Here is a 17494-nt window from a genome sequence, read left to right as displayed (position 1 = left end):
CCCACTGATCTCTGTCCTAGCACTTATCCTTGCAAGCAGATCAAGTGCTATACCTGCCCCTACACCTCCTCGGTCACTACCATCCAGGGCCCTAAACAGTCCTTCCAGGTGAGGCGACACTTCACCTGTGAGTCTGTTGGGTCATTTACCGTGTCCAGTGATCCCAGCGTGGCCTCCTGTATATCAGGGAGACCTGACGTGGATTGGGAGACCGCTTTGACAAGCACCTATGGTCCGTCCACCAGAACAAGTGAGATCTCCCAGTGGCCATGCATTTTAATTCCACTGGCATGAACATCAATTTCTCAAGCCTCCGGTAATGTCCCCAACACCCCCTTCCCTTCTCCATTTCCCATCTCCTTTTTCCTCCCTCACCTCATCTCCTTGCCCACCCATCGCCTCCCTCTGGTGCTCCCCCCCCCCCCCATTTCTTTCTTCCATGGCCTTCTGTCTCTTTCAGTAATCAACTTGCCAGCTCTTTACTTCATCCCTCCCCCTCCACCTGTCACCTGGTGTTTCTCTCTCCCTTTCCCCCACCTGAATCTACTACTCAGCCTTTTCTTCACCAGTCCTGCTGAAGGGTTTCGGCCTAAAACATCGACTGTACTTTTGTCCATAGATGCTGCCTGGCCTGCTGAGCTCCTCCAGCATTTTGTGTGTGTTGCCTTGGTATGATAAGAGGAACTCTTGACCTCACAGTCAACTTTTGTTATGATCTGCACCTTATTACCTGTCTAACTGCACATTCTCTGTAACTTGCACTATGTTCTGCATTTTGTTAATGGTTTACCTTGTTCAGCCTCAATGACCTGTTGCAATGAGATGCTGTGCATGGACGGTCTGTACAAGAGGTTTTCACTGGCCCTCAGTGAAGCTACGTGGCAATGATAAACCAATTTACTGAAGAAAATGCCTTCCTGGATTGTACTACCATACCCACCAGTCTTCCACCCGGGGGTGCCACAGACCATAAGACCATAGGACATAGGAGCAGAATTACGCCATTCGGCCCATTGTCTGCTCTACCATTCCATCATGGCTGATCTATTATCCCTCTCAACACCATTCTCTTGCTGTCTTTCCATAACCTTTGAGACCATTACTAATCAAAAGCCTACCAACCTCTGATATATTGACTTGGCAAAAAATTTCCACAGATTCACCACCCTCTGGCTAAAGAAATACCTCCTCATCTCTGTTCTAAAAGGACATCCTTCTATTCTGAGGCTGTGCCCTCTGGTCCAAGACTCCCACCACCCTCTAGCTGAGGAAGTGGGAGAAGTGGGTATAATTACAATATTTAAAAGTCATTTGGACAGGGAAGGTTTAGAGAGACATGGGCCAAATTTGGTCAAATGGGACTAGCTTAGATGGGTGGATTGGTTAGCAGGGATGAGCTGGGCCAAATGGCCTGTTTACCATACTCCATGCAAGGAAGCCAGGAGCAGTCACTGGGATCTCCCCTGGAACTATGCTTGACCCATCTCTCTCTTATGGTCTTACTAAAGCTCAGATTGATAGAATAGGCAAGGCCTCAAAGATTCCAGGGAGAAAGCAGGAGAATGGGGCTGAGAGGATAATAAATCAGCCATGATGGAATGGTGGAGCAGACTAATTCTGCTCCTTCATCGTATGATCTTCCCACCACAGTGGAGGACTTTACCTTTCACTGGTTATATTCCATCAGTCAGACTTTGACTCGCCCACGTACCCTGTCCACGTCCTTCCTCACCCTCATGTCTATCACACAACGCGCTTAACTCCCTGCCAGGACCCTGGAGAGACTGCAGGGGCTGGAACCCGGAGCGGAACAGCATCTCCTTCCCTATAAACGCTGCTGAAACTCCACCCCCACCCACAAAACCTCCATTCTTTGTGAGTCTCACATTCACTGCTAACACTCCCCAATTGCCCAGGAGGGAACAGCTGGGTTAGTTTTCACAGAGACATAGTGTATTAGGACACTACAGCACAGAAACAGGCCCTTTGGCCCATCTAGTCTGTGCCGAACTACTCATCCTGGTAGTCCCATGGACCTGTACCCAGGCCAAAGCTCTCTATTCCCTCCATCCATTTACCTGTCCTAATTTATCTGAAATGTTGAAATCAAACCCACATCCAGCACTTCCACTGGCAGCTCATTCTACACTCTCACCACCCTCTGAGTGAAAAAGTTCCCCCTCAGGTAAACATTTCACCTTTCACTCTTAACCCTACGACCTGTAGTTGTATTCTCAGTGGAAAAAAGCCTGCATTAACCTCCATCTCTACCCCTCATAACTTTGTGTAGTAGTGGGCAGCCGTCGATCCCAGGGGTCATGGGTTTGCCCCTCTGGTGGACTGTGTCCTCTCCAGGGCACAAGCCTGGCTGGGAAGATTTGAAGAACTGGCTGTTGCCCATGCAGCGGGTTCCCCCTCTCCACGCCACTGACGTAGTCCAAGGGAAGGGCAAGTGCTGATACAGCTTGACACCGGTGTCGTCACAAAGGTTGCCAGAGTGAAGATGTAAACAACATCAAACTGCCTTAGGGACCCCGGCTCCGGATTTCTTCCTCGGGGTTTACTCCCGAAGCCTTTCCCATGGGTGGGTATGGCCACAAGGCAGCGGGGGTTTAAAATCAGTGTTTTCCTTCTCCTAGGTGGGCTGCTGTCCAAGGCTGACAGGCCCCACCTGCCCGAAGCAACTGATGTTAAAGTGCCAGTGGTCCAACTTTGCCTCTTTTCTTGTCAGTAGAAACAATTCCACCGGGGCCAGTAGCCAAGCCACACGTGAAGGCCAAGAGTTGGACTTGGTTGTCAGAGGTTGTTAGAGTCGCACACCATTTGGAGCACTTTATAGTGGGAGCTTATCCCCACTACCACCCCGGCTATGACAACTTAGGAACCAAAATTTTGTATAGCTCTATCAAATCTTCCCTCAATCTTCTACATTGCAAGGAATGAAGTCCTAATCTGTTGTGCCTAAACGACTTCATGGAGGAAAGCTGGCTGCAAGGTGACATGGTAGAGATATACAATATTATGAGAGTCTTCTAGTTGTGGATCCACATCCCAGACACTGTGATCAAATGTAAGAGAATTTTATCCAAAATGAAAAAAGAACAAGCCCATGTAGTATATTTACAGGAAACTCATTTAAGTGATAATGAGCATAAAAAACTATAGAGAATGGGCTTCACTAATCTGTTTTTCTCCTCATATAAATCAGGACATAGGAGAGGAGTTGCTATTCTTATCTCAAGTAAGCTAAATTTTGAAAAAGTATTCGAAATGGAAGATAAAGAGGGCAGATATATTCTGGTAAGGGGGAATATAGACAGAAATTCAGTTACTCTTTTGAATATATACGCACCCCCAGGAAGTGATATTGGTTTCTTTCAGATCAGAAAATTACTGATATTATGGTAACGGAAACAGAAGGTCTCCTGATATGTGGGGGAGACTTAAATTTACAATTACAACCAAACAGACTCTTCCAATAGAAAAACCTATGAAACAAAATCGTTACATAAGAAAGTTAATACACTTTTTGAGGGTGTTGGTTTAATTGATATATGGAGGGACCTTTTCCCTGACAGAAGGGATTACACTCATTATTCTGCTCCCCATTCTGTATATACAAGAATAGACTATTTCATAACATTTGGAAAAGACAAAGACAAAATAAACACCTGTGGAATCGGGACAATAGATGTAAGTGACCATGCACCTATATATTTATCTGTTGATTTTGACAAACAACCAAAGAATACTATTTGGAAACTAAATTCAAGTCTACTCAATGATCCGTACTTTAAGGAACAAACTAAAAAAGAAATTGGTCTCTACTTAGAATTTAATGATAATGGAGAGGTTTTACCTCCCATTTTATGGGATACTCTGAAGGCGGTCTTAAGAGGGAAAATTATAGCGATATCTTCACATAAGAAAAAATAAGGAATAAAACATTAGAGGAATTACAATATAGGCTGAAGGAACTAGAGAAAAAACACAAATTGAATTTGGCACAGGATACATTAGAGGAAATTAAAAGAATTAGGAATGAAATAAATAATTGGGCAACACAAGAAATCAGGAAAAACTTAATGTTTCTGAAACAGAGATGTTATGAAAGTGGATCGAAATCTATGAAAATACTGGCGTGGAAAGTGAAAAAAAAGATAGCAGAAAATACGATTTATAGAATTAGGGACCCAAGAACGAAAATGATAAAAAATAAGCTAAGTGAAATTCAAGAAGCTTTTGAAGTGTTTTACAAAACTCTATATTCCAAAGTTCCAGGAGAAGCATAACCCAAATTGACACCTTCTTGAATTCTCTAGAGTTACCCACTTTAAGTGAAGAACAAAATAGAACGATGACTGCTGACATAACTGAAGTTGAAATAAAAGCTGCAATTAGTAGGCTTAAATTAAGCGAGTCACCAGGATCAGATGGGTATACGGCAGAGTGGTACAAAGAATTTAAAAATGAGTTAATTCCTGTTTTACTCCTCACACTGAACTGGGCTCTAAAAAAGGCACAAATGCCACCCAGTTGGAAGGAAGCAATAATCTCAGCTATACCAAAAGAAGGTAAGGATAAAATGGAATGTGGGTCATTTAGACCAACATCTGTTCTTAATATAGATTATAGGTTATTTACCTCCATCATGGCCAAACGATTAGAGGAGTTTCTACCCATACTGATACGTAACGATCAGACAGGTTTTATATGACAATGCCAGACACAAGACAATATACGAAGGACACTTCACATTATGGATCATATACAAAAAAATAAAATTGAAGCAATAGTGATCAGCGTTGACACTGAAAAAACATTTGATTCGGTTAATTGGAATTTTCTTTGCAGAGTTTTACATAGATTTGGTTTCCAAGACACAATTATTAAAACTATACAGACACTATATGACAATCCTACTGCTAGGATTAATATTAATGGATATTTATCAAATAGTTCTACCCTAGAAAGGGGCACAAGACAGTGTTGTGCATGGTCACCGCTACTCTTCGCATTATATCTGGAACCATTAGCTCAATACAGCAGACAAAATGAAGATATCAGGGGAATTACTATTAAAGGGACAGAGCATAAATTGGCTTGTTATGTGGATGACATTTTGATCTATCTAGGGCAACCAACATACTCTTTACCTAAATTGATGCAATCCTTTGAACAATATGATCAATTATCAGGATACAAGATCAACATAGATAAAACCCAATTACTTTCATATTACTATAGCCCACCAAGAGAAATTGAAAGTAGATACCCCTGGGCATGGCACACAGAGTCTTTCAAATATGTGGGCATCATTATGCCAAAAGATTTGGCAAAATTATCAGAATGTAATTATCTGCCTTTATATGAAAAAATTAAGGAAGATGTGGCAAGATGGAACCTGATTCCTTTTTACAGTCTCAGTTCAAAGATTGAGTCTATTAAAATGAATATACTGCCCAGACTGGTATATCTCTTTCAGACCCTACCAATAAAGATTAATCAAAATCAATTCAATGAATGGAACAAGATGCTATAAAGTATACTTGGCAGGGTAAAAGTCCTAGAGTTCGTCTCAAAACTTTGCAATTAGCAAAGGAAAAGGGGGGATGGGGCCTACCTTCTCTTAGAGATTATTATTTTGCAGTACAGTTGAGAACTGTGATATGGTGGTGCAACCCATCATATGACGCTCAATGGAAAAACATTGAGGAGCGGGTACTTCCCATCCCCATACAAGTAATTTTGGCCGATAACAAACTGCAAAGGTACATAAATACTTTTGATAACCCATAGGTGAAATTGATTCTTAAAATATGGAAATCTACTATAAAAGAATACAATCTAGAGGGAGATATTGCAATTCTTAAATGGTGTGCATATGACTCGGATTTTACACCAAATAAATTGGATGCTAGATTGAAGGACTGGACAGCTAAAGGAATAACAGTTCTTTGCAACATAATGAAAGAAGGAACACTGTTCAGTTTTGAAATGCTTAAAGAGAAACACTTATTAGAAAAACAAGATTTTTATCGGAATTTACAGATGCGACAATATGTTAATAAGATGCTTAAAAATGTAACCAAGGCAAGTACATGCTTGATAGAGCTCTTTGGAAAAGCATATAATTCAGATAATGATAGTAGAATCATTTCAAGCATGTATAAGGGGTTGTCAAATCTTAAAACACATTCGACTTCATACATTAAAACAAAATGGGAGAAGGAAGGAGGGATAATTATATCTGAGGAAGAATGGACAACAATATGGAGATATCAGTGGAAGTGTACCAGTTCACAGAAATGGAGGGAGTTTGGATGGAAAAACTTGATAAGATATTTTATTACACCCTCTCAGAAATCCCATTATGATAGTAACCTCCCTGTTTGCTGAAGAAATTGTGGAAATCAAAATGCAAATCATTATCATATTTTTTGGGAATGTCCTGTTATCAAAAACTATTGGAGGGGGATACACAATGCCCTACAAGAGATCTTTAAATGTGAAATACCCTTAGAGAGTAAGACCATATACTTTGGATATATACCTCAAGAATGGTTGAAAAGTGATAAATATTTAATGAATATACTGCTGGAGGCTGGTAAAGAGACTCTTACTAGGAAATGGTTATCACAGGAGAGCCCAACTTTAAATACATGGATGGAAATCACAATGGACATTTACAAAATGGAGAAGATAACAGCATCTGTTAATCATAAGCTGGAACAATTTGATTCATACTGGGGAAAATGGTTTAACTACATAATGCCTCATAGGCCTGATTTTATTCTTACAAATCAATGAATCTGTTGTAAAAAAAAAAGATCACTCCCTACTTGTACATAGTTCTTTCCTTTTGCTTGTTTTTTCTTTCCACTCTTCTATAAGTGTATACCTCAGATAAATACTTTATGGAGATTTGTGATATATATGATTATATGATATATATGTACAATGTCTGAAATACATCTTATGGAAATATTTGTTTGATGATGAACTTCAATAAAAAAAATTGAGGGTCAGCAGGAGATGCTCATGGAGTGAGCACTGTTTCAGATTCGCTCCATAACCTTTACTTTTCTTAACCTATGATCACCTTTATTTAACTTACTTTTACCTACACCAAAAGGTTCTTGCTACTTTTTTGGACTTATCTTTAAGAGTTTATTGTGAATTTTGAAGAAATGAGTACAGAAATGGCTCTGAGATCTAAAGGGCGAGAACCTGGGAAAGATTCTAACGGGAACGGGAAGAAGAAAAAGACCGAACCTAAGCGCACTGAATTAACTTATGAAATGTTATTGGAGGTTTTAAATGAAAAATTTGAAGAACAACGACAAATTTTCAAACAAGATATAAAGGCCTTTCAGGATTATATGGATAAGACTGATTTAGTAGTTAACCAGCAGCAAGCTCTAATCGCAACTTTGCAAGAGGACGCTCGGAAGCGAGACTTGATAATCGAAAAACTGGAACAGAAATTATCTTCGACGATTAAACAGGTGGAAACACTTAAAGCCAAGAGTGTCGACTTTGAGAATCGGTCCAGAAGACAGAACTTACGCATACTTGGTCTCCCGGAAGGTATTGAACAAGGGGACCCCTCAAAGTACTTTGCTCAACTTTTAAAGGATGCGTTCCCTTCTGTATTCCCAGACAGTCCTCCGTTACTCGATTGCGCTCACAGAATTATGCGTCGATCACCAAGCGCTTCAGCTAAACCACTGGTTGTAATTGTCCGATTTCATTATGTGCATGTTAAAGAGCAACTTATTCGTGTGGCTCGCCGTGTAGGGATGGTCAAATTCCAAGAATTCAATTTTCGATTAGTGGAGGATTTTAGTCCAGAAGTAATGAAGGCAAGGCTTCTTTTTAAACCTCTGATGTTCGAATGTTATGAGAAAAATCTAAAACCTGCGCTTTTATACCCTGCGAAGCTCAGAATCCTGCCTCCCAATGGATCACAGCGTGTTTTCTTTTCTACATCTGAAGCGAGAAGTTTTCTGAATGAGAACTTCTCTACTGCTGCGAATTCTCATCTCTAATAAATGAATGATTTTGATCGTTGCAAGATGGTTTTTGTTTCCAAAACCAGATTTTGTTTCTAGCTATTGGTGTAGGTTTACTCTATATTTTATACTCTAGTTAAAGTTTTTTTTTGATGTACTAATCTTTTTATTTTAATTACTTCAATCACTGTACTTTATCTTTGGTCATTATTATTAATCCTTCGAAGGCAAATTTTTTTTTTACTAAGCTGGCAGTTTCTTCTCTAAAATATTTTTGGCTTTTTTTTTGATTTCGCCATTTTTTTTCCTCTCGTCTTCTTCCTATAATGCATTTCTTATCACAGTTTAAATTTTTTTGGGTTTGTTTGGGTTTTAACCCAATTTATAAGTTACTAGTGATTATATTCTTTTTGTTTTTTTTTACTAGCAATTATATTAAGAAGTTTGGTTTTAGTATAGTGATTATTATTTCTTTAGAGTTTGGGTGGTTCTTTTTTTTTATCCTTTATATACGGAGTTGCCTTCTGCTGATATGGGGGTAGATTTAGTTTCTTCTCTTTTTTCCCAGCCTATCCCTGGCTGGGGAGAACTTTTCTCCTCTTGGGTGGGGGGTGGGGGGTCTTTTTCTAAATCTTACATTCTTTACATCAGTTTTTTTTAGTTTTTTCATTTGGGCTGATTTTAAACTACTAAAATGTCCGCGATGCCTTCACTTCTGGGTCCGCCCCTTATTTTTATTCCTCTTCCGGGTGCATGAATTCATAATTTGGTTAACCATTTATATACCAAAGGGTTGATTCCAGAAATATGGCTCAGACCATTAATTTTGTCTCTTGGAATACTAATGGCTTAAACCATCCGATTAAATGGAAAAAGATTTTCAAAGTATTCCAAAGACTGAATGCACATACTATTTTTGTACAAGAAACTCATGTGAGGAAAGAGGATAATTATTGTTTTTTTAGGTTTTGGAGGGATCAACAGTACCATTCGAATTCGAATGCTAAAGTAAAGGGAGTTTCAATTTTTATTGACTCCTCTATTGCATTTGTTCAACACAATATCTTTTCGGATCTGAATGGAAGATTTTTGTTAATTACTGGCTTACTTTTTAACAAAAAGGTTACTATGGTTAATGTTTATGCTCCAAATGTGGATTATCCCAACTTTTTTAAGTCCTTATTTACTTCTCTACCTAATCTAAATGAATATAAGTTAATAATGGGTGGTGACTTTAATTGTTGTTTAAATCCTTTGTTGGACAGATCTACATCTACTCAGACTTTACCTAATAAGTCAGCCACTTATATTAACTCTTTTTTGACTGATAATGGAATTTTTGATATTTGGAGATTTCGGCATTCTAAGGACAAAGAGTTTTCATTTTTCTCACATGTTTATCATTCCTACTCGAGAATTGATTATTTTTTATTGACTCTTGTTTTATTCCATCGGTAATTGGTTGTAATTATGATATTATAGCCATCTCTGACCATGCTCCATTAAAACTTTCTATTAAATTTACGGATACAGCTTCTAGTGCTAGACAATGGCGATTTGATTCTACCTTACTGCAAGATCCGGATTTTATTAAATTTATGAAGGAACAGATCAATTTCTTCTTTTCAACTGATTCCACGGATGATATTTCTTGCAGAACACTTTGGGACACTTTTAAAGCATATATACGTGGACAGATTATCTCCTACTCCATTGGTCTGAGAAAACACATTAAGAAGGAAACTCTTTTATTGGTTGATAAAATTAAAGAGATTGACAAGAAATATTCGATTACTGCTAGTAAGGAGCTTTATAAACAGAGGGTTGAACTTCAAATGGAACATAGTTTATTACTTACATCTTCGATTGAAAATCAATTAATGAAAACCAGATCTGATTTTTATATACATAGTGATAAATCGGGTAAACTGTTAGCTAGTCAATTGAAGAATGCTTTGGTTAATCATCAAATTACTAAGATTCATCAGCAGAATGGGGATCTGACAGTTAACCATGATGAGATAAACAAATCTTTTCAAGATTTTTATACCTCCCTGTATCATTCTGAATTCCCTCATGATTATAATACCATGTGTGATTTTCTTGGGAAATTGAATTTTCCAAAATTATCATCAGATGATCTTTCAATATTAGAAACTCCTATTACAGATGCAGAAATTAAAGGGGTTATTTCCTCTATGAATTCTGGGAAAGCACCAGGTCCAGATGGGTATACAGTAGAATTTTTTAAATGGTTTTCCACTACTCTTTCTCCTTGGTTATGCAGGGTTTTTGAAGAAGCAATTAGATTGGGTAATCTGCCACAATCTTTTTATAGAGCTTCCATTTCTTTAATATTGAAGAAAGATAAAGACCCTACTGACTGTGCATCCTATAGACCAATATCTTTATTGAATGTAGATTCCAAGATCTTTTCCAAGTTACTGGCATCCAGGCTGGAGAAGGTATTACCTCAAATTATCTCGGAAGATCAAACTGGTTTTATTAAAATTCGCTATTCTTTTTTCAATGTTAGGAGATTATTGAATATTGTTTATACTCCTTCACATAGCACTTCAGAATGTGTCATTTCATTAGATGCGGAGAAAGCATTTGATAGAGTTGAATGGCCATACTTATTTACTGTGCTTGAGAAGTTTAATTTTAGTCCGACATTCATTTCCCGGATTAAACTGATATATCATACTCCAGTAGCCTCGGTGCATACTAACAATCAAAGATCTCCCTTTTTTCGTTTATTTCGGGGTACTAGACAAGGCTGTCCTCTTAGTCCATTATTATTTGATATTGATTTAGAACCCTTGGCAATTGCTATCAGAGAATCACAGAACATTTTTGGCATTAATCGTGGGACGGATATACATAAGCTATCATTATATGCAGATGATTTATTATTATTTATTTCTGATCCTGAGAAATCCATTCCTGCAGTTATATCATTGTTGGCTCAATTTAGTATTTTTTCCGGGTATAAATTAAATCTTAATAAGAGTGAATTGTTTCCTTTAAATAGACAGGTTCCAATTTATGGAAATTTACCTTTTAAATTAGTTAATGACTCTTTTATTTACTTAGGGATTCAAATCACAAAAAACTATAAGGACTTATTTAAGGTTAATTTTTTACCCTTAATCGATCAGATTAAATGTTTGTTTACTAAATGGTCACCAGTATCTTTATCTCTGATAGGTCGGATTAATGCTATTAAGATGGTTATTTTACCCAAGTTTTTATATATATTTCAAGCGGTACCAATTTTTATTCCGAAATCTTGTTTTGCTAATGTTGATTCAAAAATTTCCTCATATATATGGCAGAATAAAAATCCTAGATTAGGTAAAAAAATATTTACAGAAGGCAAGGAAGGAAGGTGGATTGACATTGTCTAATTTTAGATTTTATTATTGGGCAGTCAATATCCGATATTTGATATGTTGGTTAAAGGATTGGGATTTATCTTTTAGCCCTCATTGGGTGAACCTGGAAATTAAATCTGTACAAGGATTTGCATTGGGTTCTATTTTAGGGACTTCTCTTCCCTTTGCTCTTTCTAAATTGCAGAAACGAATTGACAATCTGATAGTTAAACATACTTTACGTATATGGTTTCAATTTCGGAAATTTTTTGGATTGACTCAGTTTGTTTTAAATATTCCTATTGTATCCAATTGCTTTTTTTATCCTTCTATTATAGACCAAGCTTATTCAGCTTGGAAGACTAAAGGATTACTACGATTTTCCGATTTATTTTTGGATAATTGTTTTATGTCTTTTGAACAATTATCTAATAAATATAATTTGCCTAGATTTCATTTTTTTAGATATTTACAGATTAGGAATTTCTTAAATACTGTACTTCCTACCTTTCCAAATCTTGTGTCTTCAGGTATTTTGGAGAATTTGTTTGAACTAAATCCTTCTCAGAAAGGGCTAATATCAAAACTCTACAATATAATTATGAAGATACGTTCAGAGCCCTTCTATAAGATTAAAAATGATTGGGAAAGAGAACTTAACCTTACTATCCCTATTGAGAATTGGGATAAAATTCTTCAATTAGTTAATACATCATCTATTTGTGCTAAACATTCATTAATACAGTTTAAGATTGTGCATAGGGCTCATACATCCAAGGATAAATTGGCTCATTTTTATTCCTATATAAATCCTATTTGTGACAGATGTCATTCTGAGATAGCGTCTTTAACTCATATGTTCTGGTCTTGTCTGCTTTGGAAAAAATATTGGAAAGACATTTTTGATATTATTTCCACGGTATTGAACATTGATTTACAACTTCATCCTATTACTGCAATTTTTGGTTTACCAATGATGGACTCACTCCATTTATCCTCTTCTGCTTGTCGAATGATTGCATTTCTTACATTAATGGCTAGAAGATCTATTTTGTTGAATTGGAAAGAAATTAATCCTCCTACCATATTTCATTGGTTTTCTCAAACTATGTTATGTCTAAATTTAGAAAAACTTAGAAGTGTTGGATTTGATACTTCTATTAAATTTGAAAAGATATGGAGACCATTTATTCAATATTTTCATATGATGTAATATGACCCTGTTCCAAGCCTATTTGTTTTTTCCAGTTTTGATTTTACATATGTTGAGAGGATCGGAGTTGACGATACTGATGATTTTGTATTTTTGTTAGATATTATAAACAGCCCTTTTTTCCCTTTTTTCTTTTTTTCATTTTTTTCCTTATTAGTTATTAGATTGTTAGATTAGTTTTTCTTGTATAATTTTTTTTTCTTTTTCTTTTTTCTGTTTTTTTTAATATATATATTATGATATACCTAGATTTGCCTTGTTTATTTGTTACTTGTATCGTCCATGATTTGGGAAGACTCATTTATACTGTAACTATTGCTTATGTATTCTTTCATGTTCAGTTGAAATGTGTATGTTTGTAATCCCATTATCTATGTATCAATTTTATTATGTTGATATTAATAATAATAATAAAAGATTGAAAAAGAAAGAAAAAATATTACAGAAAAAAATCATCTTGATCTCATCTCAGAATCAGAATCAGGTTTATTACCACGAACATATAACATATAACAATCACAGCACGGAAACAGGCCATTCCGGCCCTCCTAGTCCGTGCCGAACTCTTAATCTCACCTAGTCCCACCTACCCGCACTCAGCCCATAACCCTCCACTCCTTTCCTGTCCATATACCTATCCAATTTTACCTTAAATGACACAACTGAACTGGCCTCTACTACTTCTACAGGAAGCTCATTCCACACAGCTATCACTCTCTGAGTAAAGAAATACCCCCTCGTGTTTCCCTTAAACTTTTGCCCCCTAACTCTCAAATCATGTCCTCTCGTTTGAATCTCCCCTACTCTCAATGGAAACAGCCTATTCACGTCAACTCTATCTATCCCTCTCAACATTTTAAATACCTCGATCAAATCCCCCCTCAACCTTCTACGCTCCAATGAATAGAGACCTAACTTGTTCAACCTTTCTCTGTAACTTAAGTGCTGAAACCCAGGTAACATAGAGGAGTGAAATTGATTGATTTGTGGAAATGGTATAGTGTGATACATACAATACTAAAAATTACAATAATACATGTAAATATATCAATTATAATATATCTGTGGATGGCGGTTCTTCACTTGCGAAGATCAGTGGGGAGGAAGAGCGCTCAGGAAGGACAGTACAATCATTGGTGACTGTAGAGGCCAATTCTGGACCTGCCGACTCTGGAGCAGTAGGGACACGGGATCAGCTGGGATGTGGGTGCTTGGGAAGTAGAATCCTCCCTGTGTCTCCTCTTCACTTCAGCAGTCTCTCTAGTGGATTCCTCAGAATTCCGGGCTGCACTGTGGATCAGCGTTTTCCAGTAGTATCTGTCACAAGCCAGCTGCAGCCCCTCGACTCAATACTTGCCTGAGAGAGCTGCTGCCTTCTCACTGCTTCGCTTCATGCCCTGTACAGCCCTGTACAGATTGATTTTTGTGGACAGACACAGCTAGTGGAGGGAAGAAGCTGTTCCTAAAACATTGTGTGTCTTCAGGCTCCTGATGGTAGCAATGAGAAGAGGGCATGTCCTTGGTGATGGGAGTCCTTAATGATGGATGTCATCTTCTTAAGATGCCTTCAATGGGGAGGCTAGTTCCAATCTTATTTTATAAATGGGTGTAGCGTAGTGGTTAGCGAGACTCTATTATAGTCGGGCTTTCGGAGTTCAGAGTTCAATCCCGGCACCCTCTGTAAGGAGATTGTACATGCTCCCCGAGGAAACTGTGGGTCTCCTCTGGGCACTCCCATTCCCAAAGATATACCAGTTAGGAGTTTAATTGGTCATTGTAAATCATCCTGTGATTAGGCTAGGATTAAATTAGTGAATTGCTGGCGGTGCAGCTCGAAGGGTCTATCTCCAAATAAATAAATCAATTGTACTAACTAGTGATCATCTCTGTTCCATTTACCCATCGCACCCTCTCACATCGGGAAGTTCAGAGAACTGGGTTCGACGTCACTCACCTGCTGGATCTGAGACCGAATCTCTGCCCCTCTCCTCAGCAGGAGCTCCATGAAAGGACCGGGCACAGGCCTGGAATGTGAATATCACCTGCGTCTCTCCAAGAGGAACCAGCTGCTGCACCAACCCGTCTCAAGGGGCTGATTTAGAGAATGTCAGCAGGGAATTCTGGACGCTCTCAGATCGTTCAGTCAGCTGTAAATGATTGACTGATGTGAGGGTCAATCCTAGAATAAAGATCAAACCGAATGATAGAGCAATCAGAAATTAACAGCTACGGCACCTGTTTCCATTCATGTCCTCCTGGCTCTGCTAGCTCACGTACAATACCACAAACCATTTAACCCCTCAATTCTGCTCTGTGTAAGTCCCCTTCCCTACCAACTTTCCATGCAAGTTTGCGAGTTGGTCTATTATTGTCACGTGTGCCGAGGTACAGAAACGATCTTTCCTTGCCTGCCATCATTTCATCTCATCCCTGCATTAAGGTTCGCAAGACTCGGGATCGTTCAATGTCATTCCCAGTACACGAGTGGAAAGGAGAACAGTATAATTGTTACTCCGCATCCCATGCAGCTCACGCAAAAGAACAACATGAGGCGGCACGAAGCATAGCAGTTAGTGCAACGTGGTTACGGCACGAGCAACACGGGTTTGATTCCACCCATCATCTGCAGACTTTGTACATTCTCTCAATGATGAATAGGTTTCCCTCAGGTACTGTGAGGAGCGTTTCATAAATCTGGGCCTGAACTTGCTGGAGTTTCAAAGAATGAGGGTGGAATCTCATTGAAACCTATCGAATACTGAAAGGCCAAGATACAATGGATGTGGAGAGGATGTTTCCTTTACTGGGGGAATCTAAGACCAGAGGGCACAGCCTTAAAATAGAGGGTGTCCATTTAGAGCAGAGATGAGGAGGAATTTCTTTAGCCAGAGCGTGGTGAATCTATAGAATTCATTGCCATGGACAGCTGCGGAGGCCAAATCGATGAGTATATTTAAAGCAGAGGTTGAAAGGTTCTTGATTAGTCAGGGTGTCAAAAGAGACCATAAGACACAGGAGCAAAATTAGACCATTCAGCCCATCAAGTCTGCTCTGCCATTTCATCATGCTGGATGATTCTGGATCCCACTCAACCCCATACACCATATCCCTTGATGTCCCAACCAATCAGCAATCTATCAACTTCTGCTTCAAATATACCTCCGGACTTGGCCTCACCACAGTCTGTGGCAGAGCATTCCACAGATTCACCACTCTTTGGCTAAAAAATTCCTCCTTCTGTTCTAAAAGGTCGCGCCTCAATTTTGAGGCTCTTTTGGATCCCCCCACCAGAGGAAACATCCTCTCCACATCCACCTTATCCAGTCCTTTCTACATTCAGTTGATTTCAATGCGATCCCCACACATTCTTCTAAATTCCAGTGAGTACAGGCCCAAAGCTGCCAAATGCTCCTCATAAGTTAACCCCTTCACTCTCAGAATATCCTCGTGAACCTCCTCTGAACTCTCCAATGACACCACATCCTTTCAGAGATATGGGGCCCAAAACTGTTGACAATACTCCAAGTGCGGCCTGACTAGTGTCTTATAAAGGCTCAGCATTATCTCCTTGCTTTTATATTCTATTCCCCTTGAAATAAATGCCAAGATTGCATTTGCCTTCTTTACCACAGACGCAACCTGTAAATTAAGACTCTGGGAGTCTTGCACGAGGACTCTTTAAGTCCCTCTGCACCTCTGATGTTTGTATTTTCTCCCCATTTAGATAAAAGTCCGCACTATTGTTCCTTTTACCAAAATGCATTATCATACATTTCCCAACACTGTATTCCATCTGCCATTTTTTTGCCCATTCTTCCAATTTGTCTAAGTCCTCCTGCAATCGCATTGCTTCCTCAGCACTATCTATCCCTCCACCTATCTTGTATCATCTGCAAACTTTGCCACAAAGCCATCAATTCCATTATCTAAATCATTGACAAACAATGTGAAAAGTAGTGGTTCTCAATACTGACCCCTGAGGAAAACCACTAGTCACTGACAGCCAACCAGAAAAGGCCCCTTTTATTCCCACTCGCTGCCTCCTGCCTGTCAGCCATTCCTCTATCCATGCTAGTGTCTTTCCTGTATCGCCATAGGATTTTATCTTGTTAAACAGCCTCATGTGTGGCACCTTATCAAACGCCTTCTGAAAATCCGAGTAAATGACATCCACTGCCTGTCCTTTGTCCAGCCTGTTTGTTACTTCCTCGAAGAACTCCAACAGATTTGTCAGGCCAGCTTTTCCTTTACAGTATCCATGCTGACTTTGACTTATTTTATCATTTGTCTCCAAGTACCCCGAAACCTCGTCTTTAATAATGGACTCCAACACTTTCCCAACCACTGAGGTTAGGCTAACTGGATTATAATTTCCTTTCTTTTGTCTTCCTCCCTTCTGAAATAGTGGAGTGACATTTGCAATTTTCCAGTCCTCTGGGACCATGCCAGAGTCAGGTGATTCTTGAAAGATCATGACCAATGCATCCGTTATCTCTTCAGCAACCTCTCTCAGGACTCTGAACCAGGTGACTTATCCACCTTGAGAGCTTTCAGTTTGCCTGGCACTTTTTCCTTTGTAATAGCAATGGCTCTCACTCCTCCTCCCTGACACTCACTGACTCATAAAGATCAATCTATCCCTTCCCTCTCACATAACCCTTCAACCCTTTTTCTAGCATCCATGTTTCTAAAATGTCTCTAATGTATCTGCCTCTATCACCACCCTGGTAGGACAATCTATACACACCCTACTCAGTGTAAAAAAACTAACTTTACTTTCCTCCAATCTTAAAATTATGCTCCCTCATATCCGCCTTGGGAAAAAGTCTCTGCCTACTCACTTGATCTATGCCTCTTATCATCTAGTACACCTCTGAAGTCTCCTTCAC

At 38.8% G+C, this 17494-nt stretch overlaps 1 protein-coding gene across 5 annotated transcripts in view; it reads right to left on the bottom strand.

Annotated features, from left to right (window-relative positions):
* The window catches only part of LOC140732498 (alanine aminotransferase 2-like), a 74774-nt gene extending 60043 nt beyond the window's left edge, over positions 1-14731 (bottom strand). For 4 of the 5 annotated variants that reach the window (XM_073055264.1, XM_073055266.1, XM_073055269.1 and 1 more), the window contains exon 1: positions 14560-14731. In XM_073055264.1, coding sequence (XP_072911365.1) covers positions 14560-14610 — 51 coding nt within the window. In that variant the 5' untranslated portion in view covers positions 14611-14731. The remainder of the gene's footprint in view (positions 1-14559) is intronic. The other variant, XM_073055265.1, reaches the window with a different exon arrangement.
* Positions 14732-17494: the final 2763 nt, after the last annotated feature.

The sequence above is a fragment of the Hemitrygon akajei genome, chromosome 8 (assembly GCF_048418815.1).
Source record: "Hemitrygon akajei chromosome 8, sHemAka1.3, whole genome shotgun sequence".
NCBI classification, from domain to species: Eukaryota; Metazoa; Chordata; class Chondrichthyes; order Myliobatiformes; family Dasyatidae; genus Hemitrygon; species Hemitrygon akajei.
The sequence above is the reverse complement of the archived record's forward strand: the minus strand, read 5'-3'. Positions and strand labels throughout refer to the sequence as shown.